The sequence below is a fragment of the Anser brachyrhynchus genome (assembly GCF_964034855.1).
Source record: "Anser brachyrhynchus genome assembly, chromosome: 14".
In the NCBI taxonomy this organism is placed as follows: domain Eukaryota; kingdom Metazoa; phylum Chordata; class Aves; order Anseriformes; family Anatidae; genus Anser; species Anser brachyrhynchus.
In genome coordinates, this window is record NC_137709.1 from 10,433,893 (window position 1) to 10,461,499 (window position 27,607).

The 27,607-nt window shown below is 48.5% G+C and overlaps 1 protein-coding gene and 1 long non-coding RNA gene across 2 annotated transcripts; one reads left to right on the forward strand and one right to left on the reverse strand.

Annotated features, from left to right (window-relative positions):
* Nucleotides 1–9,702: 9,702 nt before the first annotated feature.
* On the reverse strand, nucleotides 9,703–14,777 carry LOC308177666. The gene is made up of 2 exons (XR_013939294.1): nucleotides 13,402–14,777; nucleotides 9,703–12,891 (listed from the first exon to the last, which is right to left on the reverse strand). It is a non-coding gene; the product is annotated as an uncharacterized lncRNA (long non-coding RNA).
* Nucleotides 14,778–15,117: 340 nt separating this feature from the next.
* On the forward strand, nucleotides 15,118–27,107 carry STC2 (stanniocalcin 2). Its single transcript, XM_080555273.1, has 4 exons — nucleotides 15,118–15,440; nucleotides 17,371–17,513; nucleotides 19,968–20,179; nucleotides 23,478–27,107. The coding sequence occupies exons 1-4, from the start codon at nucleotides 15,266–15,268 to the stop codon at nucleotides 23,869–23,871; spliced, it is 924 nt and encodes a 307-aa protein (XP_080411399.1). The 5' UTR covers nucleotides 15,118–15,265; the 3' UTR covers nucleotides 23,872–27,107.
* Nucleotides 27,108–27,607: the final 500 nt, after the last annotated feature.

Consider the following 27,607-nt stretch of genomic DNA (forward strand, 5'->3'; position numbering starts at 1 on the left):
TCATCAACTGCACAATAGTCAATGGTGTCGCAAAGTTTTTGACACAGTTAACACATTAACACATTACACAAATGTAGGATTTGAGCCAATTCTCACCAAAGCCAATGGAAAAACTCCAACTGAGTTGCGCTGGGCACTGGGATTCGGTCACACGTATTGTCATTCACACAGAAAACAAGACAGTTGCAGCAGCTCTCTTCTGACATCAGCGTCTGCGTCTACTTGGGGCTTTGGCAGAACCTCATGAAAGACTGAGTCTCAGTCCTGTTCCTTTTAAACACCCTGAGAATCACTTGGGGTTGTTTTTTTGGTACAGAGCACTCAAAAGGATGTTGTCACAATTCGCAGAACTGAAATCAAAATTTTTGTCTTTTCTTCTTAAATTTCAGATACTTTTAAAGAAGATTTGGTTTTTACCCTTATGCTATACCCAACACATTTTAAAATAAAGAAGCGGCAAACCGTTGTTTTGCAATCAACCCCACGATCATAAATCACAGGCCAGCTCCAATCGTGTACTGTTGAAGTACATGGTCGTATCAGCAAACATGCCAGTATACCTAACCACAGAATGTATTTTCTGAGCAAATGTTTGGTAAGGCTCACATCATTTGCTGAGTAAGAGTTCATTGGGATTGATCTGCTTAGGAAAGGAACACCATGGATGAAAACATACTGTGCCTTTACAGTCACAATACTAACACGGCAATAAACCCTATCTCAACTGAAAAATCAAGCTTAAAACAACAAAATCCTTGTGCAAACAATGTACTGAAATATCCAAACTTCCAATTTAAAATAAAAAGGTAAACAATAATGAAAGGGAAAGACTGGGTATTAATCATTATGGCAGTGATCCCTGCTGGGCTGGAGATCCAAATGAATGAGTGGGCAAGAGAACCTGATCTTGGAAATATGCTCACAGAGACACAAGTAGGGGCCTAAATCCAAGATAATTTTTGCTTTTTGTGAAATCAGGGCTTCAACAGCAGGGAAAAAATGTACATTTTCCTATTAATATGGAAAAAGTACTAGCCCTGAAGAGGCAGAGACAGAACAGACAGTTCGTAGGTGTCAGTGAGGTCTGAAAGACCCCTGGGGACTGTCCCAGGAGTGGGTGCAGTAAGCAGGAACACACTTACTCTCTCCAGGACACTTCCCTCAGCAGATGCTTGCTGTGTTGCATCTGTTTCTGACAGAGATCTTAGCTTCTCGCCTAACACAGTACTTCAGCAGCATTTGACGTAGTGCTGAGAATACAGCCCATGCAAGCAATAACTCGAGCTTGTCTAACGGAGATTTCCAATCTCCTGTCTCAGACAGAGCCTTCAAAGGAAAAGGGTTGGAAAAGATGATCAGGAAGTGATGGCCACCTCGTTGGTGAGGATCCATCAGGGTCAGCCACATAACACCTGCACCCATTATCAAACGCTGCCCAACATCATACCCTTAACCCCAAAATTTAAATCAGTGCAAAAATAAGATCTTTCAGTAAGGTGGAAATATGTTGTGAAGCACTTTCTTCTTTTTAGTTTCCCTGCAAAGAACACAATCTATGTATCTTTTAGCTGAAATTCATAGAAGACTGCCTGGTTTACTTGGGGAAATGGAGAACGCACATTCACTGCGGTGTGCCTGCCGAGGGAAAGAAATTACTTCTCTGAAAGGGTCAAGCTCAGGATTTCAGCCTGCACTTGAAGCAGGGGCTAAGATTAAAGTCCTGCCTGCTGGAACTGTGAAATCTCTGTAAGCAAGCTTACAAGCGAGAACTAGCACAGCTGGCAAGGTCTTCCAGCTGGGAAGGAGTCACTCGATGGGTGAAGAGATGCTGAAGGGTGCGGATGGACTGGAAGGTGCAAGAGCACATCGGAGGTGAGGCTGCTCCTCTGTGCAGGCTGGAGGGCTGCTGAGAAGCCACTGCAGTATTTATGATGGATTTTAGGTCCTTATGCCTGTACCAATAGCTGTTAGTAATTTTTTTTTCATTGTTCCCTGTTCCAGTTTTGCAGATAGCTATGACGAAAACCTTTTGAAATACCACACGGAGGCAGGAGATGAACCTGGCACATCATGTGCAATGAGGAGACTGCTGTGGTAGGGCCTGATGGAGCACTTCAGCCAGGAGACGGATTTGCAAGGCAGCTTGTACTGAGCTGAATGCAGAACTCGTGATGTGAAAAGATGCTTGTTCTTACAAGGGCTCCATAAAATAGCTCTAGTGAAAAGTCAGGTCATAAACAACTGAATGAAGGAACTTCAAAATCTACACTGATGAAGAAAAAGAAGGTACTGAATGAGCCTAAATTAGACAGACTCCCCCAGGGAAGCAGAAATAGGGATCTTGTTAAGGCACCAGCTGTTAATTCCCATCTGTAAGTAATTTCCCGTCCTATCATCTGTACAGAATGAAGCCCTTCAGAAAAGGATCGTTAGTGAACTGGCTAAAAACTGGAGGTGGCCCAAGTGCGAGCTTGTGGTAGGTGTCCCACGGCTCGGAGGAGACCGTCTGTTTCCCACGTGGGTTTGAGGCTAGATGAATTTTTAGGCAGAATAGAGGCAAAGGTCGCCAGTGACAGGATTGCCCAAGTGTAGGGAAACCACATCAGGGAAAAACAGAAGTTGCTGAAGCAGCAGAGTCACCATCAGCCACCCTTCCCAAGGCCCATGTAAAACACTGGCCACACAGCTGCTGGTGAAGGTATGACGCTGACAGCCTGAAAGCCAGAAACAGTTCTGAGCCATGGAAAACGGGCGCTGCTGAAGCACATGGAAACTGCAAAAATTAAATAAGCTGTAATTATCAGCTCCATCAGACTACACGAGAAACCCAGCTCTTAGAGAAGTTCACATTTATAACTTGAGTGGACTTCTGATGAAATGATCACTCTCTCTGGTGCTTCTGGGCTTTGAGGGACTTCAACCAAGTGTTGTTTTACCTGTGAAATGCAGCCGAATCAGCTCAGTAGGGTGCTGTTTTGGAGTGAGTTCATCTGTCTGTTAACTGTGCTAACGTATTTTCCCCTGGACGTTTTTCAGACATCTCCAGTGGGTGGGAGTAGAACAAGTGCTGCCTCTGGGGGCAAATCACGCTTCCCCTGCCATTCCTCCAGGGTGACAGAGATGAAGTGCTCCCCGTGCAGCCTCTGAGAAAAACTGTGGTGAAATCAGCTTGTGATGCGCTGACGTCCCAAAGGATTCCCCATGCGCTGACGCCATTTCCACGAGCTGGTGGGAACCAGCTGTCCCGAGCTGGACCAGTCTGCAGTGACCGAAGCCCAGATTCAGGAGAACAGTGCAGGAGAACGACACGAGTGAGCAGCAGGTGTGCCTGGTGGAAAATCACATCGCCGGGACAGAGTTCAGTGTACCTGGTGTCACAAGAGAGGAGGTTGGCTCTGAAACAGCTCGATGAATTAAAGGCTGGCAGACGTGACAGGAGGAGAGGAAGAATGTGATGAGAAGAAACACGAGCCCGCTCTCCAGGGAGGAAGAAGGGAGGACCCTTGCCCTTCAGCCAACATCGGACGGCACTTTTAAGCCAGAGGGAGCTCTCCAAGGGCTCCGTCATCACAGCACTGGTCAGATGGCAACGAGAGAGAAACAAAGTCACATGCTGGAGCACAGCCAGAGGCATCTGCCTAAATTGCCCTCGGCAGACCCAACAGCAGCAGTAAGAAATGCCAAGAGAGACTTGGTCAATGCACTGACTATTGAAGCTTTCATTTACAGACAAATCTACCGTTATCCCCACGTAGCAGACAACCACAGTGGAATTCCAACCGAGAGAGGAATACATTTGTAGTTTAGCTATGGCGCCTCCAACACCATCAGCAGTTTCCAAGTACCAAGACAAAAGAACTGGTGGTACCCCGGTCTGCCGAATGTCATTCAAACCCATAAATGTTCGAGTGAGATAGCAGAGAATGATACATGACCTAACCCAAGATGTGAGAACTGAAAATATCTTCACTTAGATTATGTCATTCGTATCCTTAAAACACGGAGGGAATATTTGGTAGGAGAGTAAGGAACTCCTAATCATTTTAATGAGATAAAGTTTAAATTTGCAGGGAGCAGACATCAATTTGAGAGAAATCGTATCCTCCTGGTGGGACGTTTAATCATCTGACTATTTTAGGAGACGCACTTTGGCACACTAAGGTGATGCAGCTGTTAGTAGGCTTCAGGAAATCATACAGATTTGCTCAAAACTTCACAGAATAGGCACAGAACTACTATGCTAGCTAATTAATTGAGATTTTGACTGGAAAAGGGGAATACTCAACGCATGTTAGACAAAATTACCTAAAAGAACTTCAAAACCAAGCTGATCTCCAATCAGTAATCCATCTCATCTCCCCTAAAACACCTTGAAGATGATGCTGACCTGCATTTGAACCAGGTGAGGTTCTTGGTAGGCAGTGATTGTACCACTTGAGGAATTTATACAGTTTTTGAGAGCAAAATCAGTATTCCACTGCTAAACAGGAGCCTGTGGTTACTGGTGAGTCCCTAAAGCTCTAATCAGCAAACAGCATATCTGTATATATACTTTTTTTTTCTTTTCTGTGCTGCTATTCCCTGTGTCACTGCAGTACCTCCCCCCTTCACAGCAGCCATCTTCTCCTTCACTTGCTTGCTTCTGGGTCCATGCAGACACAGGATCCCCTGCAGATACAGGAGCCCTGCTAGTTTTCAGCAGCCACACATCACCTCATAAACATGGGTCCCACACGAAATACCTAGTAGGGACAATGAGTGAATGATGTTATAATGCCAAGATCTTCTATGTCAAGACCAGGAGTAAGTCTGGAGTTCCCTGGGATGTGATACGTTTCCTCTTTTCCCCTCATTTCTTGCAGGGTGGCTAATACACACAAGCTCAGCTGCGTTGAGCCTCTGGAGTTTGCTTTGTTCGGGCTGTAGATGCACAAAATACACGTCAGGCTCCCGCACTCGATCTTGCATAACACTGTCACAAGGCCAGTGTGAGGCTGTTCTCACTGTTCTGTAGCCAGCTGAGGACATCTGTACTGAATGTTGCTTTCCAGGCACACGGTGAGGAATGTATACACACACAGTATATATAGCCATGTTTCCCCCTGCATCTCCAAGGGTGCCCTGGATTGCACTGTGCAAGGAGCGCTCTGCTGTGGGTACACTGTGGCTTCTGTACCTAACGAATCTTACCCAGCAATGAAGGAACTGAACAGCCTACTTTTTTTTTTTTTGCAAACGCAAAACCCAAGATTTTGGCCTGTTTAGTACATCAAGACTGCCACACACGTTCATTGAAAGAAAGGCGAATGCTGAGGGAACTCCGTAACCCTCCCAGACAGATGCAGAAAAGAATTTGGAAATACCCCAGTGTGTTCCAACAGCCTATAATGGGAGACTGGCTGTGGAGGAAGAATTGCTGGTATGATCTCAGGACTCAACCCACTGCAGTCAGACAGTCTGCCCACAATGAGGGGCCCAGCCAAGACAATACAAGCTCTATGCTCACTGATAATCGAGACCCAAATACAAACAACATCCCCGTGCCTGACTGTGCTACACAAGTGGGCAGATGAACACGGAAACATAAAGCAGATAGGAGGCTACCTGGTCTCTTGGTTTCAAGACCGGTGAAATTTCCTTACTGTTTCCAAAAACTCCTAATGGGGCCAGTAGAAATGATGGATGTAAACAGCTCCTCCAGCCACAGGCAGTGCTGGATATTCCTACAAGCACTAAGCTCCTGTGTGCATTACACGGCTGCCTCTATTCAGGAGGCTAAAAAGAAGTTCAGTCCTGCTTGTATATGCTGGAATCACTACGTACAGTGTTCCCATAAATCATATAAATGAGTATTACTGTGTCACTAGTTAGGATGGTTGCTGTTATTATTGAAAAACCTTCTGGCAATCTAATCCTAGTGCCATCCAAGCCGAGGCTGACCTCAGCGCAATTTATACCAGTCTCGAGTCTGTTCTAAACTGTGCCCTGCAAAACAGTTTCCCAAAAAGACTCTGGCAGCTAGAGGCACTCGGAGTTAACGCTGCTGTGCCAGTTCTCCATCACGCTCCCCAGCCCAAGGGTGAGACAGGTTGACAAAGAGCTGTGTCACCGGCCACATGCCACTGGGAGCTGTGCCCTCCTCCAGGCTGCTAGTGCTCCGCTCCCCAGGAGCGGGGGCTGCTCCACGGCCACCCCGTGTTCAAGCCAGAGCCAGCCTGTTCCCTTCCCGCTGGGGATGAAACACCCCGTGTGTCGCCGGGGGCTGGGGAGGACCAGTCCCCACCTGCCAGCTGGGGACGTTAAATGCACAGAGGAGTCCCAGCAGATGCTCTCAGGGAGCCCTGCAAAGCCGCTGGTGGAGGAAGACACAAAAGACCAGACAGCATTTACCTTATCCAGTGTGCATAAATTATCAGAACACAAACTTGACTAAACACAGAGATTTGAAAAGGCAGAGAAAAGAGGAGTCCTGGGAGACAGCAGAAGACCATGGACATGCTGTTTGTGGTCTCATTCTGCACATTCCAGCCTCCAGTCAGCTCTGGCTGAGCCATTTACCCAGAGTCCAATTTATTTCCTGTGGATTTTCAAGAAATATGAATCCTAAAACAAGATGTACTGAAAGCTCAGTACATGGTATTAAAGCTAGTATCCATCATGTCAGTTCTGTCTCTCCAGTTTATTCATTCTGCTTGTTATTATCATCTGACTGTAATCTGCTCATAAACAATACCCTTATGATTTTTTCCATGCCTATTTATTTCCTCAGTCATTGAGTTGGTTTCCTGAGGTGATCAAAAAAATATATATAAATATTTATATAAACACATCTCTATTTTGACATGGTCTCTAACTACTTACAAATGCAATATGACATCAACCTAAAGTCAAAGCATATTTGGCACATGGGACCCTCTACTGGCTATGAAAACGGGTTTAGCTCAAACAGCCACAGAAAAGGACCCACCCAGTACATGTACAGAATCCATTTAAATAATTATAGGTTCCAGACTTCATCCGTAGAGCAGCAAAACTGCTAAGCAGGTGGGAGAAGAGCCACCTGAAGGGCAGCACCGGGGGGCATCCATGCACCAGCCAGACCTGCAGCTGCTGGTGTTCTGCAGCACCACGGCCTATTTGGGGTTGGATGGGCGAAAGGACTGAATCCCATTCATGGACACACGTCCAGAATAAAATCTGATTACACCAAAGTAGAGAAGAAATCAAATATTATCTCTGAGGGTTTTCTTACAGAAAACAACGGCCGGCAGTTCCTCTATTTTGGGGTATAGATTTAAAGTAATTTCAAATACGAATTAAAAACCTTCTGAAATAATTCCTCTGCAGACATGAGAAACCGCCGTGTAGGGTACCACGCCGATGAGCCCAGCTATAATCCAATCTTTGCTTTCTGCTGACTAGCTGAGCTCTCGTGGTTTATTATGTCAGTGGAACCCCTCAAAAGAATTATAGCCTTTTATTCAGCTCCGAACCATGTATTATTATGAATACTAAACCGGTTCAAAGAGTCTATTGGTCCTGCTGTAACGTTAGACAAGGTCTTCAGTAATTAGCTATCTCTTTGAAGAACGTGTTTCCACTGGCGTCGGATCCCACTGGAAGCAGGCGTGCGTGCTTGTGGATACACGGGGCACATCGTACCCGGAGCAAGCACATGGCGATGGATAAACAACAGCACAGAGCTCCTGCCACCACAGCCCAGCAAAATAAAAGGTTTCCACAGAAAGCAAAAGCTAACCCTAATTAATCACAATAAAAACTCATTCTCAGAATAAATACAGATACGGAAGATACAGGCAACATACACATCGCAGTGGCAAACAGCAAGTTATTTGTGGTAAGTAATAATTTAAGATGCTTTGAAAATAGAGGCTAGCATCAGCCCTGCGGAAGGCTGGGCTCAGACAGGTTCCCTGCATCCCAGTGGTCCCAGTGGAACCAGCAGACCCCACGGCAGCAGCAGGACTTTCCTTGTGCTTTGAAGGCTGCCCGCTCCCATTTCGGCAGCTGCTCCTCTGAGAGCCAACAGCAGGGCCTCGGCACCGCGACTGCTCCCTGCAGGGAGCCCTGGTTTTACTGCGGGCTGTCGGCAAGTCCTGCACAGAACTGATAACATTTGGGGAGTGGTTTTAGACTCAGCTGCCCACGTTTGACAAATAATTATTCGCTGAACCACTTATTTATTGTAATGTGAATTTCAATCCAACGTAGTTATTATTTGACGGGAAGGATACAAACCCACACGTGTTGGGTGGTCCCAAATGGACCATCACACACAATACCTCCCACCCGACTGGGTTTACAGACTGTGTGCCGTGTGTCAGATCCCGTCAGAGTGAAATGAGAGGCCGTTAGGCCACAGGAATAGCTACCAAGGTATGGTTTAGTTCTTCTCTCAACTGTGCTGAGAAGTCCCCAAGCTGGGGGAAGACCATCTACATGTACAAAGAGAAATGGGGTTATGCAAAGGCAATGGGAGCCCAAAGTGGGACTGGGGAGGGGCGTTCCTGCCCCTTGTATGCTCGCTGGCTCTGCAGAATTGTGTTTAATTTGTCAGGTCCAGCATGAAAACAAAAACCGGCCCTTAGCTTCAGCATCAGCTGCTGGCTGAAGGGAATCAGTGGAGAAAAAGCGGAGGAGAGGCAGGCGAAGCATCCATTCAGTTTGTGTTTGCTGGCAGCCGCAGGGCCATTCACGGCAGAGGCGGATTCGCTTTCAATCTGAGGTCAATCAGAGCGAGAGCCAGGATTGGCGGGTCGGGAAATTCACGAGCATTATATTGTTTGGACTCTGATTCTGGAATCATTGTGCTCTGCAGAGAGTCGTACTTTGTGGGCGGTGACTACGGTGCTATAATTACCACTATAATTACACTGGCATGTTTCCTTCTTGGCGAGCCCCATGGAATTATAGTCCCGTTACCTGACCTGAGTTTCTGATAGTCCTAACACGACGGACAACAGCATTTTATTTTATTTTTTTTGGCCTGGCTGCAACTTGGTAGGGGTAGTATGAATTGGAAGGACAGGAATGCCAAGACAGTTTTATTCCAGAGGAAAAAAAATATGTGGTCAATGTCCACTTCGATTGCAACCCAGTGTGGTTCGAGTGTTTCCTGGCACTATCGCTTGTGGCTCCTTCAGGATGTAAGGTGTTAGCAGTGTCAAGAAGGTGGATGGAAGAAAAGGGGGGAGAAAAACTGTATCAGGACTCCCAGTCCAGTGAAAAAGTTGGAAACGCCACTGATGAAGCTGGGTCTTCCTCATGTGGAGAAAGCCCGAGGAACCAAACATAGGAAGAATCTGGCACTTCCAAGGAGAAGGACACCCTGGGACTAGCAAATCTCCCTCATCTTTAACTTCTGCCTCATATAACTGCATCGTAAGCACACATACGTTGGGTGTGTCTGGTAGATATATCAGCCATGACACCAGTAAGTCATTTTACTAGGCTTTGGCATTAATATTGTCGTGCTAATTCTTTTCTCCTATAGCTATTGCTTCAGGACTTGGCGGGTTCAAAAATGCAAAATCTTCTTGTGCTGCAGGTGGAGGTTCACCTCTAGGTTTTGATCCTGCCCACAGTGAAGCACGTTAACCTTAAATGATGTAAAACCAAGACGGCACTTCATATAAGAGGTGGTCTTCTGACGGGGACCCAGAGAACTTTTTGTTTTATTGAAAAAAAAAAAAAAAAAGGGATGTTTTCCTCAAAATCAAACATGATTTCTACAGAAAAGACATGATGAGTTTCCATGCTTTTCTGAGCAGGATCTGACGCTGTAGCACTTGGTCAGGAGACAGCTCGCTGTGCCCCAGCAGCCCGTTGGCTGGATGAGACCGAGGACTCCGTGACAAATCTTTTGCAGACTCTTCTTTTCTTTGCAACACACAGGGGAATTCGGTTTTGGTGACTTCAGCAAGCAATTCTCTGAATCCAAGCTTCTTCTCGAAACTGTTTTCTCTAGTTTCTGGTGTGTTTTTCTCCCAGCTGACTTGGAGTCCGACCTGAGAAGATGGGTGTTACAGGATGTTCAGCACTTCTTTGCGTCAAGCCACAGATGACTGAGGTAGCCACTTCACTAGAGGAAATTATTTGAGGTTTTCTGAGAGCCTCTTGACAGTAGGTGAAGACTGTTTCAGCTTGTGGGAGTGCCAGCTAGAACCCTTTATAACCTGAATGACATGTAATGGCATAAAAACTCCTCCTAAAACTCACTCTGTCCTTTCAAGATGGCAGTCCTGACGTCAATGTCTGTCTCTTTAACCATCACAAAGCAGCTCATCTGGGTAAGAACTGGCAAGTCAGAGATTGCCTGCAAGAATCACATAACAAGAGTCCCTTCCCTGTATTATATTACTTAAGAATGTAAGTAACTCAGCATGCCTTACAGATTTCTTCCCCATTCTCTTAAGAAAGAAAAAAAAAAGTGCTACTGTGAGAAAAGGGGAGAAATAGATGGTTTTGGCCAATGTTCTTTATCTGGTGACTAAGCAGACTGCAGCCTGATACGCCTCAATCTGAGCAGCCACATTTTGATGACCCTTTCGCACATAATTACCAACAGAGCTCCCATTTTTCTTGAGCTAGTGCAGTAGTCACAGAAATCACGACTGTTTGGCATTATCTGCCTCATATTAGTTGTAATCACATCACATTTTTGTTTATATCCACAAGTAATAAAAAACATGCATATCTTTAGTTTGACTTTAAGAATAAAGCAAATACATAATTCTGGCAAATTGTTTGGAATTATAGTTTAACAGCATCTGGTTCGTATATTCTGTAGTAAATTGTTGGCACCAACATTGCCACTTTTTTTTTTTTATTTGAATCAAAATGTTCTCAGAAACATGTTTTTTATCCAGCTTCCATCTAATCCATTTTATGAAGGCCACAAAGCTTGCAAAGGTTGAAACTTAAACTACCTGGGCAGAAGGGATTGTTTCTGGACACCTATTACACAGCTGATTAACTAAGGAATAAACAATCCTGGCATGCAACCTAGCTTGTCTGTTGTTTTGGCTTTTTGTCTCAAGGAGTTGTCTTTCTCGAAATACCTCCCCAGGTACAATGTGTACATTCCACCCTGTTTTGCTCACAAATTACATACCTCTCTTTTATGTCAAGTCCAATATAGCTGCACCAGGTTTTCTTATTCCACATAAAAAGTAACCAATTACTTGAGTAAATACCTGTTTTAAAAATATCGCAGAGTGGTTTCCTGCTGCTCTAAATACTAAAACGTTCGGCAGGATTTCTGACCCTTATAAATCTTTCAAATAGTTCATATTTTATCAAAGAAGCCAGACTGTCTTCAAACCTGCTGCATAACTCATTGAGACCATTTCTCAAATACTTGATTTTTACACAAACAATCAGGAAAGAGAGTCTGTACACTTTTTAATATAATTAACTCTCGATTTTTCTTGCATTTCATTTTCTGTGGCTTTATTGTCAACTTCTGCTCATTCATCATAAAAACTCCAGTTGCCAGAGATTCAAAAATACTAAATCAGTGATAGATGGGGGGAAAGTGGCTTAAAATACAACCCTTTGAAGCTTCCCAACAGGCCTACGTTTACTGAGCCTAACAGGTTCTCCAGTGTCAAATCCCATTTCAGTCACTGTCAGCAGCTTTATTCGCACCATCCGAGAACCAACTTGTGGGAATTAAATCAACACATTCCCAGAGCAGGTCCCGCACCAGGATGAACGAGGTCCAAAAGGCAGCTTCCTCCGCTCTCCCGACCACTTTCCCAGCGATGCTTTGCAGCTCTGGGCTGGCTTCGTAATGATGTGTCATTTGCAAGTCAGCACCTTGCGCTAAGCCCCGAGGTGGGGAAATTACCCAGGAGAAGAGGCAACAATAAATTTCCCTGTCTTGCTTATTTTCTCAAGTCTGATGAAATCACGCTGCGCTGCTTGGGCTGCACAGCACAGCTTACTCTAACTCTACTGTGAAATGCTTTTAGTCACAGATAAAATCCCAGAATCCAGACCTCGGCACACCTTCCCCACAGCATCCTCTTCCCTTGTTAAGTCATCGGCCTCTCCGTCCTGCATAACAAGGTGTGCTCGCTCTCTCCCTGTGTGCCAGGGCCTCTCGCACAGCATTTCTCAACCTTCGCCAGTCTGAGAAGGCCTTGCAGGGACACAGCCCTGATAATAATCATGAAAGCACCTCTTCTCCCTAAAAACCCCAAACAATTAAATGCTTCCCATTTAAAGGTAGTTGCAAAATGCTTGTGCTCGGTCACATAATGTTTCGATCAAAGCATGAAATGCTATTATAAAGTAATGCCCACATGTGTTAATCAAAGGGAACTCAAAAGTGCATTTCCGAAAGAGAAACAGGCGTTCAAAACTGCTGGAATGCCTTGCCATCCTCTCTGAAGTGTCACTCCTCAAACGTCATCGAACGCCTCGCAACCGGACACCGCTCCGCAGTCAGATGCCTGCATCCACACAAGCTTCCTGCTGCTGGTGCAAATCTGCAGGCTCGGTGCCTTGGTGCCTCGGGATTTGGGCATCCCAAGTGTCCTGGAAACCAGCCCTGAAATCGCTGGGATTGATAACTATTCTATAAAATTATCTGGCACTCCCTCTGGCAGTCGATCGTGCTGCCGGAGAGCGAGTTGCACTGCTCTCCAGGAGATGACAAAATTGCTAGAGCATGAATTGTGTAGCACGCGCAAATTTTCTGACAGCTCTCACTTTTAAAATGCACTCACAGCACCTCACCTTGCTAAGGAAGGGCTGGCTGGGAACAGATCCTCTAATCCCAGGAGCACCCCAAGGAGTGACCTCGGCAGAGAAAAGCAGGGAGAAATCGCACAGCTCCCAGTGCCACCCGCCGAGCAGCAACGTCTGCTGAGCAGAAAGAAATGGGAAACGCTCAACTTGCTGACAGCCGGCAGATTTCTGCACCAAATAGTGACACGAGGGGGTGCTATTTTAGGCACGGTTTTGGTAAGGAAGAGAGATGTGAAAATAACCTTGGATGGAGCAATTAATACAACGTGGGCTGAGGGGGAGGACAAGCCACGCTACAGGCGGCAGGGCTGCTTGGTTCAAAGGACACGCTTTGAGAAATGACGAGCCCTGACTAGAGAAGGCACCTAGAGGGAGGAACTCGGGTCTGGTGAATGGAGGATGTGCGGAATGCCTTCAAGTCAAAAGGGCAAAGCCCATCCAAAATTATATCTTTAAAAAGGGGAGAAAGGATTCGCGGGGGATGGCTGCAGGAGGGCATCAGACAACGCATCAGAGAGAAGACAGAAGAGAGCACAATTTGCGAGGCATGAGGAAAAAGTATAAATACGTGGTATCTTATATAATACAAAGTTTCTGGTTAGGAACAGTGACATTGGCTGTTACCTCCTCTGGCAGAGAAAAGCTGCTGTCCCTCGAATCCTCCTGCCTGTACTCCATCTGTGCTGCTCCGGAGTTCATTCAGCCCCTGGTCTTCGAAAGCTGGAGATGAGAATTGTTAAAGCCGAGTTAGTTGGACCTAGCGAAGGCAATTAAAGAGCGAAAATCTTCAGCAGTATAAACAGCAAGAGAACAAGGACAAAAGAAGGGCCAACAGGCACTCGGGCGAGGTAGAAATGAAAACAAACAAACAAACAAACAAAAACCCCTCTCTATTCCATTAATAGCCCTGCCGTCAAAAAGAGCAGAGCCTGTCCCAGGGGCACGGGGCCCAGCCAGCTCCCCGGAGGAGAGCTGCAAGTCGCCGTTTACGAGGCAGCGGCGTATTGATAACAGGGAATTTCCACGCGAGCTTGGCACGCCTGTTCGTAATTTCAGCCTCAAAAAGATGTTTAGAAGTCAGACCCTAAAGAGCAGTAAACAAACTCTGCGCAGCTCAGACCCAGCTAAAAAACCTCCCAGCCTGGGACACAACCGGCCAAGGCCCCGGGCTGGCGGTGCTGGCGGGGGGGATGCTTTGGGGGCTGCCAGGAGAAGGCTGGGGGGGGTCGAAACGTGCCTGCTGGTGCTCAGCCATGGTCCTGCGGCGCGGTGTCACGTCCCGCCGAGGAGACCCTTGCTCGGGGAGGTGTGAGTGGATTTCCTCAAGTGCATTTTGACAGCTGTGAGGAAGCGGCGGCAGCGGCAGCAGCAGCTGGAGACATTCCTGGCTGCGCCCCCCCGGCGGGACCCCCGGCCCTTCGCGCCCCGGCAGCACCGAGGGGCTGGGGGGGGGCTGCTGGGGGCGGTGGGAGCCGCTTGGGGCCTGCGGGGTCTGATGAAACATCTGATGCGCATTACAGCAGGGCGAGGGGAGGCCTGCGCGCCTCTGGCCCCGCGAGCGGGACGCTTCCCATCACCTGCTGGAGATTTCCCTTCTCCCCCAGCCCCGGCTCCCAGGGAGGCAGCAGCTCGGGGAGGCCGAGGGGATGCAGCGGGGGGAGGCTGCAGGGGAGATGTCCCCCCCCATCCGCGGGGTGCTGGGGACGTTGGGGGGCCAGGACAGGCGGCACCCCGTAGGTGCTCCCCCCGGCCTCCCCCCAGGTGCCAAATTTATCCCAGTTCCCCGCAGAGCTCGCAGGGTACAAAAATCCCAGGAAAAAAGGGAGGAGAGGATTTCCAAGAAACTCCGTGCAACAGCCGCTTTGGAGAGGGATTTCATTTATTTTTTTTTTCTCTCTTTTTTTTTTTTTTTTTTTCTAAAGTCTTACAACTGAGGCCTCAAGCGCCGCAGGACGGCCGGCTCCGGCCCCTCGGCGCCAACAAACCGAAGTCACCCCCCCGCCCCCCCCCCCCCCGGGTCCCCAAACCCTTTTAGTCACCTTCCCCCTCAGAAATCGAACCCAAATCCCCCAAAACCACCCCTCAACGCCGCCACCCCCCGCGGGGGGGGGGGGGGCACCTTGGCGGCCCCTTCCCAGCAGCGGGGGGGGGGGGGGACCGGAGGGAGGCGGGGGGGGGGGAACCGGGGCGGGGGGGGGGGGCGGGAGGCTGCAACCTGCCGCCGGGCCGGGGCCGGCCCCCCGGCGGGCGGGCGGAGCGCTCGGCGGCTGCCATTGGCCGCGGCGCGGAGCGACACCTGCTCGGCTCCCTCATGCGAGCGCCAGCGGGGCTCGGCGGGGATATTTGAGGCACCCTCGGGCTCCTCCGCCGCCGCCACTCCGCGCTCGCCGCCGCGCCGGGCACATGCGGGGCGCGGGGCCGCGGCGGGCAGCGCGCTGGGGCCGGGAGGAGGCGAGGAGGGGGAGGAGGGCGGCGGCAAGGCGCCACCATGTGCGAGGGGCTCCGCGGGCACCTCCCGGCCCTGCTGGTGGTGCTGCTGCTGCTGGTGGTGCTGCTGGTGCTGCCCATCCCCGCGGCGGCCGGTGCTGAGGCCACGCACCCTCCGGAGGGGCCGCCCGACAGGACCCCGCCGCAGAAGGGGCGGCTGTCCCTGCAGAACACAGGTACGGGGGGGGGGGGGTGTCAGGCAGGCAGCTGCTGGGTGAAAGCACGGAGGGGAAGGAAGGGGAAAAGCCCGGTGCTGGCAGCCCGCAGCCGGCTCTGCCCCGTGCACGTGGCCCCCGGGCCCGGCACCAAGCGGGCGGGGGGCGAGGAGAAAGTTTGGGGGGCGGAGGGAGGCTGGGGGGGGGGTGCCCGCTGCTCCGCTCCGCACGGAGCCGGGCGGTGATGCGGGGGGCTCGGGGGGGTCCCTCTCTGTCCTCCTCTCCCTCCCCCGGCTGTAGCTGCCTAGAAAGAGGGAGCCGAGGCGTGCACTTTGCTGGATCGCTTCCCAGCCGTGCACGGAGAGCGCGGGATCCAGGCGCTTCCCTTCCCCCCCTCCCCTCCTTCTCCCCCCCCCACCCCAACCCCCCTTTTATTATTTTTTTTTTTCCTCCCTTTTAACACTCTCGCTGCTGCGCGACGTGTTTAAACACACACGAGCAGGAATGCACGAATGCCCATTAGGGACTGCCACATGTGAATCACGGCACTGTGCAGTTCTCAGCACGCTGGAGCCAGGACATGTGATCCCGGCGAGGGTTTGCATCCGGATGCCAACACAAGCACTACAGCTGAGCTCCCGGCCCCAAAAAAAGCCCGGCTCCGCGCTTCTGCAGCGCTCCACAAAGAGCTCCATTTTTTCTCCCCCCCCCCCCCCCCCGGTGCCCGCGGCTTTGCGCAGCTCCCCGCCCGTGCCCGACACAATGCCGGAGCGGCCCCAGCACCGGGGACAGGACCCCCCCACCCCCAGATGCGCTCCGGGGCAGGTAGGAAGGAGAAGGGGTGGCGGAGAGAGCCGCTGCCCCCCTGGGGGGGTCACACGAGCCCCGTGGGACTCAGCCTGGACATCCCGGCTCTGCTCCCCTCTGCCTTGCGGCGGGCTGAAATGGGACCCAAAGTTGCTGCAAAGACTTGCAAAATGGGCCGCATGGCAAAGGGGGGGGCCGGGGGGGGGGCTGAAACGCGCTGCGGTCCGCAGGGGGATTAGGCTGGCTCCCAAGAGCGAGCTTTAATTAAAGGTACCACTGGGGCACGGAGCACAGGCGTTCTTAGCATCCTCAGTCCCGGCCTAAAAGCTGCCCCTGTTTAACTTTATCCCCGGGCTCTTTCAGCAACCACCTTCCCTCTGGCAGCGCTACGACGTCCCTTCTTTTTAAAGGCCCAGAAGCCGTCTTATTAAGAGTTAGAACTTGGGAAGGAGGGGTTGTGCGTAGGTATTAGACAGCATTTTTTTTAACAGCATTACATAACATCTGTTCGGGCAGAATAAACACGTATGCTAGGTCCAGTGGATCTGTTTTATGTGCCGTATATAAAAATACGCATTTCCAATTGATTTCTGCATAGGTGAGGACAGAGTCTCAGCTTTATGCAACAATCGGTGCAAAGGACTTTGTTTATCAGTGGGAGTTTTGCCATAAACTTCCTCGACATCGGGACAGGGGACGCCCGGTAGCCTGCAAAGAGCATTGTGCTGTATCACCAGAAACGACCAATTCCAGCTGGCTGGGACCAGCTCCTCACGGCCTTCTCGTTTTGGCACTTGAATTTGATGGGGTCTTTTTACAAGTCAGACAGCAAAAATCATGCCTGTCCTCTGCTCCTGAGGAATGTGAAAGCATTAGACAGTTCTCAAGTGAAAGAGCTTGACGTAAGCGTAGTGGATTTGGCATTTGCTTCTTGGATATCACTTTCATAGCATAATACACCCAAGTTTTGGCCTAATTTCTGCAGAAAGTGGGCATGCTGTGGGTACAATAACTGTTGTCACATGTGTTTTTTCTTTTGAACTGATGATGTTAGCAAAACGTCTCTTTCCCTTCCCCCCCTACCCACCACCAGCAGCTTCTATGAACAGTTCTTCAAATTAACTGTAATCAATGCTCATTTTAGCTGAAATCCAGCACTGCCTGGTTAATGCCGGCGATGTGGGATGCGGAGTGTTTGAATGCTTTGAAAACAATTCTTGCGAGATCCGAGGCTTACATGAGATCTGCATGACTTTCCTGCACAACGCTGGAAAATTTGATGCCCAGGTAACACAATGAAACTTAGGATGTGTTTTTGCTCTTTAGCACATCTGAGGAAAAAGTTACCACTAAGGAGCAAATCTGCTTTTGCATGTGACACCAGCTTCAATAGAAATTATTCTGTTGAAGCGAAGGGTCCAGAATCAAGACCCAAGGCAGCAGCAGTGTGTAAGCTGCCCCAGGAGACAGGTCCCTAGCTGCAGCTTCACGTGGGGACTTGTTCCTACTGCACCCAGGACAAAAATCAGTAATGTAGTTGAGCACGGTTGTCAGAAACATTAAATGACTGAAGCTTCTACATCATGTTTGTTCAAAGCTGATTCTGAAATGCACCTGGGGCTCCCAAGTTCATGTAGATGTATCAGAAGATGTTTCCCACTGTGTGCTTATTAAAGCTTGGTTCTCGAGACTTGCACACAACCAGTACAGGCAACGTCCAAAAGCTGCTGCATTCATCTAAGCCTTAGTTCGAGCACTGACATTAAAATACATGACTTCGATGGTATGCGGTATTAAGTTTGTCTCCTTCATTTTCTCCCCAGACCATTTACGCATCATTGAGACATCCTGTTATTATGTCTTGTAAACCTACTCTCCCATTTCAGTGTGGAGGGAAGAGAACATTACGCCGGGCCAGCGGCATTTGGCTTGACCATGCAGTTTACAGAATAACTTGACTAAAAGCACCAGCTACATGGCACTGCTGGAAGCGTGGTGTAAAGTAGAGCTGTCTCCAGGGCTCCATCCCTTTTGTGAGGGATGGTGGGACCACCCAGCAGGAAACACTTCAAGTGCTGGAGTTTTAGGCTTAAATTCTCAAGGATGTACACAGGGTCTGGTTAGCTATTAAGGCTGGAATTGTTTCTCCTAAAGTCTGTGGGTATCTGAAAACCTTTGAAAATGATTTTCAAAGTGGTTTCCAGCAAACACTTATTTTTGCGTAGCTCCGTCAGTGAGCAAAGCTGATAGAAGCAGCGAGCCCTGTTGGGAGGAAGGTGTGCCTGTGAAGGCTGAGTGCAGCCACTGATGCCTGTTCCATGGGATCCCCAGGTACTGCGGTCAGATCCAGCCCGTTTCCCATCCAGGCTGTCCCCTTTGCAGTGCACAAGCACCAAACCCCTGGAGCTTTAATTTGGAGGTGACTTGAGCCTCTGCTGTGATGTGGTTTTTCAGGGCTTATCTCTGTATTACCTACAGTTGTTTTAGGGTACATGAAATAACAAGACTAGCCCTGGCCGTTTTCTGCTTTCTGCTCTCCTCCCTCTCTGAAATCTGATAAATGATGTGAGGTTTGGTTTGTATAAGGATTTTCTCTTTATCCTAATTTTCCCACTGTGCTCTGCATGTTCTGTATTGAAGAGAAGGACAGGTAGGGTACAGGTACAGGGAATAGAAGGGGATGATACCTGAAATAGCTCTTTGATCAGGGAGAAGTGTTTCTGGGTTGAAACAATTTAGGGACAAAATCTGCTCACAGGTCTGGGTGAATCTTAGTCCATGTCCGTGGAGCTGTGCCCATGTGTTCTGGATAAAGGACAACAGGAATTTGGTCTTCTGGAAGCATTTGTGTAAAAGAATCGGAAACAATGAAGAGATGGATGCAGTGCAGCACCTATTGCTCAGCAAAGTAAAGAAAGGCTGAGCAGAGCTGCCAGGCTGGGACACGTGCACTGTGTATGGCTGGCTATGGGGTCAGATGGCAAAGAGGGAGAAGGTAGGGATGATTTTTGATACCCTCTAAGCAGCTGAATGAGGGAATTGCAAATGATCTTTAAAGAGATACTGCTAAAGCAACTTTCTTGCAGTGTACATTTTAGTTTCTTGTTTTTTTTATTTCACTGAGAATTTCTTGCAACAGACAGGCATCAAGACACTGTAGAATTATTATTAGTGCTGATTTGGGTCCCTTTCTACCTGAGGAAGTGGTAGTAGTGAAAAACTGATAGCTGGGAAATGGTGCATACATGTATGTATGCTATGTAAGGGGTTTACAAACTGATTTAAAAATGGAGAAAAAAAATTAAGCAAAGGAATGGGAATGTGCTTGTGGTTCTGGAGACCCTAGCCATGGCAGGATGCCCTTCTCCTTTGTGGGAACCTGCTGTGCTACCACCCCAGAGGCGAAGCAAGCCCGTAACTCAAGCACTGCATTATTTCAAGGTGCCTACTTTTTCCCTTTTTCCCTCTTGGGCAGTCTGTTATTGGGGCAGAGGAAACCCCAAAATATCTGAGGAAGCCCTGTGTGCTCAGCCCCAGTGGAATAGCAAGGCAGCGCAACCTGGCGTGATCTTTAAAGGCAGAGAAACAAAGAGAAGAGGGGAGAAGAAGCCATTAAGTGATCTCCCCAGCAATCTAATAACCCTTGAGGTTGTCCTGCAGAGGAGCAGCTAGCTGGCCATAAATCAGCTGCTGTGCTTAATGGACAAAAATACAGACCTCCTCCGTTTCTTTTCTTCTCAGGGAAAATCCTTCATTAAAGACGCTCTGAAGTGTAAGGCTCATGCCTTGAGGCATAAATTCAGCTGCATCAGCCGTAAGTGCCCAGCCATTAAAGAGATGGTGTTCCAGTTACAGCGGGAGTGCTACCTGAAGCATGACCTCTGCTCCGCTGCCAAGGAGAACGTCCAGGTCATTGTGGAGATGATTCACTTCAAAGACCTGCTGCAGCATGAGTAAGTGCCTCCGTGCTAGTGCAGTCAGAGGCGTGGGAGCTCCTTCCAGGAGCATGATGGTGCCAATGGGCTGTGCATCTGCCCAAAAGCTGTTTTACCTCCTTCTGGCCTTAAGCACGGCTTGTTTTCCCAGGTACAAGACCAAGGCAATGCTTTCTTCGCAGGGGCCTGGAAGAGGAGCTTGCTTGCAAAGGGCTGGATGTGGTCGTGGAAGGAAATGAAGTGGGTTGGACTTGGATTTGGCTGTCTTCTTGGTCCTTAGGCAAATACAGCGTTAGCTTCTGATGTTCCGAGAGGCATCTCACAAAGCCTTTGTGCTTTCTGTAGTCAAAGGCACTGTTCATGACCAGTTTGTTACAAGTGACAGCTAGAGGAGAAGGGGGAAGATGGTCTTTGCAGAGTTGTCAGCAGGATAATTTCTTTTGTAAATACATACTTTCAAATGTTTTCTAGTTAATTGTCCTTGAAGGAGCTGCAGTCCCCCAGGTAATCTCCCATTCATCTTACTCCTTATTAATCTAAGATGCTTTTTAATAAAACATGGAGGTGTACAAAATAAAGGCACAAGTCAGATTTTGAGCAGCTCATCCCTCTGCCTGGGAACGCAGCCACCCTCCAAGGAATGGCAGGCATGAGTCCTAGTAGGAATTGATCAAAGCTGCTCCATGACAGCAACAAGCCAGGCACAAGCTGTTTGTACCAACTCTTTGTGCACAGATGCAAAAATCAGAGCCTGTTTTTTCTTGCAGCTGAACATCCCACTCCCAAACAAGGAGGCTGAGCCACAGCCTGGCAGCAGGCTTACCTTAGAGCATCTACCTACCATGCCACTATGCTTTTTTTATCCCCAAGGGATATTAGCACAGAAACCCCAAATCCCAGCGATTGTGATGTTAATTTTTCACCGAATCATTTATTTTTGACTTCTAGCCTTGAATTTTCATTGGTCTCCGGAGGAGCTGGCCCCTGATTACCTTACTTTATGTTGAAAACCACCTATGAGAGCCAAAAGCTGTAGAAAGAGGAGTTAGGTTTTCCTTATTTTGCAAACAAGCTAAAACAGGAATGCGCAAAGGCAACTGCTTCTTTCTGGGGAGCTTAAATGGGGGGTCTCAGTTTGAAGGCACAGGTCATTTAGCTGAGCACCTACATTTTACATGATCTCACTTAGAGCTGCATAAACTTCATCTTCAGCATCTTGTGGAGTTGGAGCTAAGCTCTCCTATGTGGGACTCCCCGAATAGAAGCAAGCCAGCCTCCTCCCCTCCTCTAAATTTAGAGGCCATTTCTGAAATTCTTGAGCTAAGTAACTTGTTGGAGATCAATAGGTGAGTGTGGCAGAGCTGGAAATAAAATCACGTCTGCTGACTTGCAGCCTTGTGCTCAGTTCAGGTACTATGGTCAGGCCAGCTGAAATGCAGAAAGTAAAACAGTGAAGGAGAAATGGGCCAGTATTAATCCGCAGGGCTCTGGCAGACTTTGAATACCTGAAATATTTGGCAGCTGAGCCGCTTTTTAGTCATACCAGCAACCTTTTTCTTCCAAAGATTTTTTGCACAGATTATGCCCGGTTTTAACGACTGATCTCTTTTTTATCCTTCCCCTTTACTTCATATGCGTTGTGCTCAATTCTCTGCCATCTTCTATTTTATGATTAAGACAAAAACCTAAGAGCTTAGAAGCCAGTGGCAGCTTTCAGACTTGTTCTCTGGTTTATTCTTCTGGCTGTTTTCTTGTGATGTGCATTAAGGAGCACGATCAGGGCAGCGAAGCCTCTTCCTGAGGAGTCAGCTGCTGTGGGGGTGTGGGTCAGACCCATTTGTCATGGTGGAAGTGGTGACAGGCCCTGGCAGATCCTTCCCTGTTGCATTCCAAATAGCTTTTTTTTTTTAATGACAGAAACAATCCAAACATGGGAAATATTTTCAGATAGGGGAATAGGTGGCTCTCCAAGATTAGTCATTCAAAATGAGGTTAAGCAGTTGGGCAGAGCAAAATCAGGGTAGTATCTGCTCACGGTCTGTTGGTTCTCCTCATCTCCTCGACTCAGTTCTTGGGAAGAGATTGTTAGACAGGGCTCGTCCACCATCACAGAGCTAGGGGATGGTGGAAGGTGCACCACCACCACCCCATGCATGCAACCACGACCGCCCTTACCGCAGAACCCAGGCTTGCCAGCCCTGGACAGGTCTTGACTTGCAGTTTGCATGGGTCCTACCATCCAAGTCTTAAGCATGTCCTTCTGAGCCTGCCTGCACCTCCTGCTAACAGCTGAGCACTTGTGTCAATAGACAACATCAATATTGACCCACAAAACCTGCGACCACAGCTATTTTAAAATTGCTGTCCTCCGTGCCCATGACAGAGGAAGCGAGCTGTGCTCAGAGGCCGCGTTGTGCTGCGGGGCTGCAGGCGGCTCTTGGCGCTGGGTGGGAAGCAGGAGCAGCATTTGGCCTTGGCTTGTTTGGAGTCCTTGTTCTGCTGGGACAAGGCATATACTGAAGGCTGTACTTAACTCTGTAACGAAATGAGGAGAACATTTGGTGCCACCTGAGTGGATTTCCATGTGCCTTAGCTGCAGTTGGATCATGGGCCCAGATAGGATCTTGCTTGTGGCAGAGGTCAACACCTGCTGCTCCAGGGAGAGCTGAAGGTGGTGAGAAAAGCCAGAGGACCTCATACAGAACAGTGTCTTTTGTTCTTCCCAGAGCAGAGGAAATGCCTGCCTCCTGCAGGCTGGTTACCAGTGTATGTCTGTATCAGGTGTTCACCCGGAGATAGCAAGCTGCTTTATCAAGCTGATGGCTCCAGCGCTGGCTTCCTTTGTCATGTCTCCTGACTAATAAAGACAAAGGAGCATGGAAAGAGATAGCGAGAGAAGATGTGAGACAGCACTTGTTCCGTTTGACAGCCCCATTTGCCAAGCGTGTAGACCTCCTGTCTTCCTCTGGTGGGAATTACAGTCCTCCCAGAGCATCTCCACTGGGTGAACAATCAAGGCTGCCCCTGCACTTGAGTGACTCAGCTCCACAGGATGCTATCGTGTGCATTTCTTACTCTGATGTGGCCAATTAGAGTATAACACATCGCATAGTCAACATATGGTGCAGAACTGGCCCTCAAGGTAGTAGATGTCTGACCCCCTGGTGGCCAAGTAAGCAGGTAGCGGGGGACAAACGCTACTGAACAGCGCCGTAGGCAAGGGGAGAGTAAGGCAGAGAGGCCGTTACCCTGGCTGACTGGTAGATAATCCTAATATATTTTTTGACTCGCCTCTCACTGTTTTCTTTCCCTCCAGGCCGTATGTTGACCTAGTGAATATCCTGCTCACCTGTGGCGAGGAGGTGAAAAAGGCAATAACAAGAAGCGTCCAGGCCCAATGCGAACAGAACTGGGGGAGTCTCTGCTCCATCCTGAGCTTCTGCACCTCAGCTGTGCACGGTGATGCCATCCTGAGCCCTGAGAAGAAGCTGGCTGAAGCTGGCAAAGCCACCGCTGGCCGCGGGGACATCCTGGCCCACTCCGAGTCCGACCCCAGGGAGAGCTCACGAGCGTCCAAGGGAGAGAGAGGTACCAAGGGCCACCTGAATGCCCATGCCCGGGTGAAAGCTGGGGCCCACGGTCCCAAAGGGGCACATGGGATCATGGACCGGGCAGATGAACTGTCCGACTTCTCGGACATCCGGAGGTGAAAAAAGGCACCAAGCCCCCCGTTACCCCCACCCTCCCCCTCCGCTGGAAGCTTCCTCCGTTGAGTCCATCTTCCCGTCTATGGACATTCCAAAGCATTTCCCATTCAGAGGTCAAGCACAGGGCATTGCAAGATATATGGACCTCAGCACCAGTGTATATAGTAGCAAAGGGAGAGCAGTGGCAATGGGTTATTGAACCAGCAAACTCGACACTTGAGCAGCCGCTAAATGTGGCAAAATGTCTCCGACTAAATTCTTTTCCCCTCTGTTTATTAATGAAACGGACATTGGCTGAAATTTAGGATCTTGTTCTGGGGTCGTTGGGTTGTTTTGGGGGCTTGTTTGTTTATCTTGGTCCCTCAGCTGGGGAGAAGGTTACAAGGGCTCTGGCAGATTGCATGCGGCCGCTTGTGGCTTAGCACCTCCGAAGGTTTAGGGTGCAGTCTTACAGCAGATGGCTGAATTCCAGAGGGATTTGGTTTCTGCCTGTGGCTGACAAGGCAGGGGCTGGAGGCTCTCTGTGACACACTGGAATGAAATAGCTGTCCTGTCTCTCATACAGGAACAATGCAGTCTGGAGCTCCACCGTTGTCTGCTGAGTAATTTCTGAGCCATTGTTCCCATCCGGGCGACACTGCCTAGTTCAAGTGCCCCTTAGTTGTTTTTTAACCACTGTGTAACTTAACACTTGCTTATCCAGTCACTTCAGCGTATCCAAGGCCTAGGTAATCAGCTTCCAGACCAAGTAGTTTGACACGACTTCCCTACTTACAGAGCACAGTATGGAGGACCCCCAAGAGTATGTTCCCGAACCTCTAAACCCCCCTGCATATTCTCTTCTTACACCTGTCCACCCAGACACAGCTACTCCACCCTAATGCACAAGCTTAAAAGGATGGCCGTAGGCTCACACAATGAAGGACCCCGTACATACACTAAATTCTTCCACAGGGCTGCATTGGAAGCCCATCAGAAATGTGTCTCTCCTTAGAAGTGACACGGTGTGGTTTGCTGGGATGTGGAGCCCCACCAGAACCTGCCTGTCAGCTCTGGTTTACCAAAATGCCAAAGATCTGGAGAGGGGGTTGACTTCTTTATTCATTGTTGTGCAGATAACGACCGCCGGTCTCTGTAGAATGAGTTACTAGAGAGAGAGAGTGCCAAGAATGGATTGTCTCTAGGCAGTTTAAAGTGTGAATGAGGTGTTGGGATGCATCTCTCCTACCCCCTATGCAATTGTAATTCTCAGGTTGCAGCCGCGCAATCCTATGTCCCCAGATATGGTACTGGAAATGGAGGTGACAGCACCCACGGGGACAGAAGGGTGAGCTCTTCAGCTTCCTCTGGAGAAAAAGTGAGTTTTCTTAGAAAGTGGGAATCACACCAAAGATCTGAGCCTTCTTATTTAGAAAGTTTGGGAGGAAAGCTGTGGGGGCAGGAAGGCAGTTCAGCAGAGACAGAACGTACCCGGTGAACTAACGTACGTCTTGTCGCATGGTGGGAAGGAGCTGCACAAACAGTAGAGGCTGTTGGAATTTGGCTACAATTTCCAACTCAGATTTTAGCTACTGCTGAGTGAGCACAGCTCCTAATAGCTATATTCAGGGTTTAATGCATGTATCCACGCGCAGAATTTCTAGGCATTACTTTTAATAGAAGTCACGTAGGAAGCAAGAGAGAACCGCTAAGTTGAAGAGGTGTGGCTCCCTGTGATCACCAGGTCTTTAAGGAAATGTCCTTGATCCTTCCTGATTTTAGCTAAGTTCTGTGATGTTCTCATTCAACTTAATCAGGAAGATGTGGGATCAGGCCAAATACCGTAGCTACAAAGACCAGCGTGACCCAAGGAGCAGAGCCCAGGCTGACCTGCTGAGCTGCAGCAGGGCTGTCCCCTGGAGGGTGCCCCCAGGATGTCACGGAGGGGCTTGCCAAGGCTAGCTAAGGCTAGCTCTTGCTAGCTCTGACAGCTAGCACCTCTGCTCCAAAAACTGCTCCAAAAACCAAGTGGCTGCTGGTGGTACCATAAGGAAGTCTCCAGTGTGCCTCCCGGAATTTCCTGTGAGCATCCTCTCCCCTGTGGTGGCATATGTCACCGTAAAGAACAAGCTCGAACCAAAAAGACAATCCAAGCATTTCAGCAAAAAAAAAAAAAAGGGAAAAAAAACACGAAATGAAACGACTCGCTACCAACGTAATGTTCATGCATCGAACTGAAATAAGATCCCTCTCTCATTAGAGGTCCGATGCATCTATGGGAACCAAACATATAGACAGGTATATCCTTGAATGTCTCAGTCAACATATCACCTCAGCATGCGTACAGTTTTATTTGTATTCATTTGTTTTGAGGGGGGAAAATTGTATATTCCCCTTGTCTAGTCAATGACAATTTCTTTTGGGTGGGTGGGCAAGCTGTGGGTGGGAGGGATTTTTTTTATAAGGCATAACTTTTTTTTTCCTCTGTGTGTGAAGATTTTATGTGTTCATCTACTGATTCCACATATGCTATTATTGTAAATATTTAACATTTCTATTTATTATAGTGTCTCCATTTAAAAAAAAAAACACTGCTGGCTATGATAATTTAAACGTACGTCATGACCTGTGTTGTATATATTCATGCCACTAGTATGTTTTTTATGTTTAAAGCTGCGTAAATATAGTTTTATACAGTTCCATAATGTTATTGACAGCATAAATCATTTATTTATTGTTAAACCTTCTTTCATGCCTAACAAATAGGGTGCGTTTTACCTGAGAGTATTTTATTGTGACATCTACATAGCCTTAATTCTTTATAAAGTTAAAAAAAAAAAAAGTCCATTTAGATACTGTATGATGCTTTAATTAACATTCCTTATGAACTTGCTGTTCATGAAGGAGGTTTAGCTTCAAAGCCAAGGTATGAATGTTTCCTTTACGCTTTGCATCTGGAATGAGCCTTGTTCTGGAATGAAAATACTGGGAGAAGCAAAATGCTTACTGGAAGAAGATACCAATAAACCCTGGAAAATGCTGTCCTAACTTAAAGTGCTGAACTAAAAGGAAAAAAAAAAAGACAAACTGTCCTTAATTCCAAATCTCTGGGAGAAAAACATACTAGTTTTATCTCATGTAGAATTTGCAGCCAAATAAGCTTGTAAAAAAAAAAAAAAACAAAAATGCATATGGCTTTAGACAAAGCTCTGTACCTTTCACACTATTATTTTCCTTAAACACTAATAAATGTTTTGAATAAGTCTGTGGCTGGGTTTTGTTTAAGCTGGAATTTCAGACGCTGTGATAAGGGGTAAGAAAAGCCCTTTGAAGCCAGGCCAGGCTCCCGGTAGCGACCAAGGGGGGCAGAGGTGATCTGTCTGGCTGTCCCCGGGCTGGGAGCAGCAGCGCTGTGCCCTGGCTGGAGCAGGACACGGGGACGGGGCTGTGCCAGCACCGTGGCTCATTCCCCGGACAGAGCCAGCCTTTCCTCCCTGTACGTCAGGGGCAGAGACCTTGTCACCGATGGGCTGTTCCCCTGGGAGGGAGGCCTTGCTGGCTGCTTAGCTGGGATCTGGCAGCTTGGCTTGGGAGTGGAGAAAGAGATGCAGGGCAAAGTAGACGATAAAAACCACCGGGAGCAGAAGCTCACATCCTTTGCAGGTTCAAGCAAAGCCCCTGCACAGTCTGGGAGGCTTTTTCCCCAGCAGGAGCTGCGGATTGGGTTCACTGCAGCATGTCAGAGCCATTTCATCTGCTT

Excerpts from the sequence above, each read along its gene's own strand:
- STC2 (XM_080555273.1), top strand. The coding sequence starts at position 15,266 with ATGTGCGAGGGGCTCCGCGGGCACCTCCCGGCCCTGCTGGTGGTGCTG. Across the intron at positions 15,441-17,370 it reads GCTGTCCCTGCAGAACACAG|CTGAAATCCAGCACTGCCTG; the intron begins GTACGGGGGGGG and ends TGCTCATTTTAG. Across the intron at positions 17,514-19,967 it reads CTGGAAAATTTGATGCCCAG|GGAAAATCCTTCATTAAAGA; the intron begins GTAACACAATGA and ends TTTTCTTCTCAG.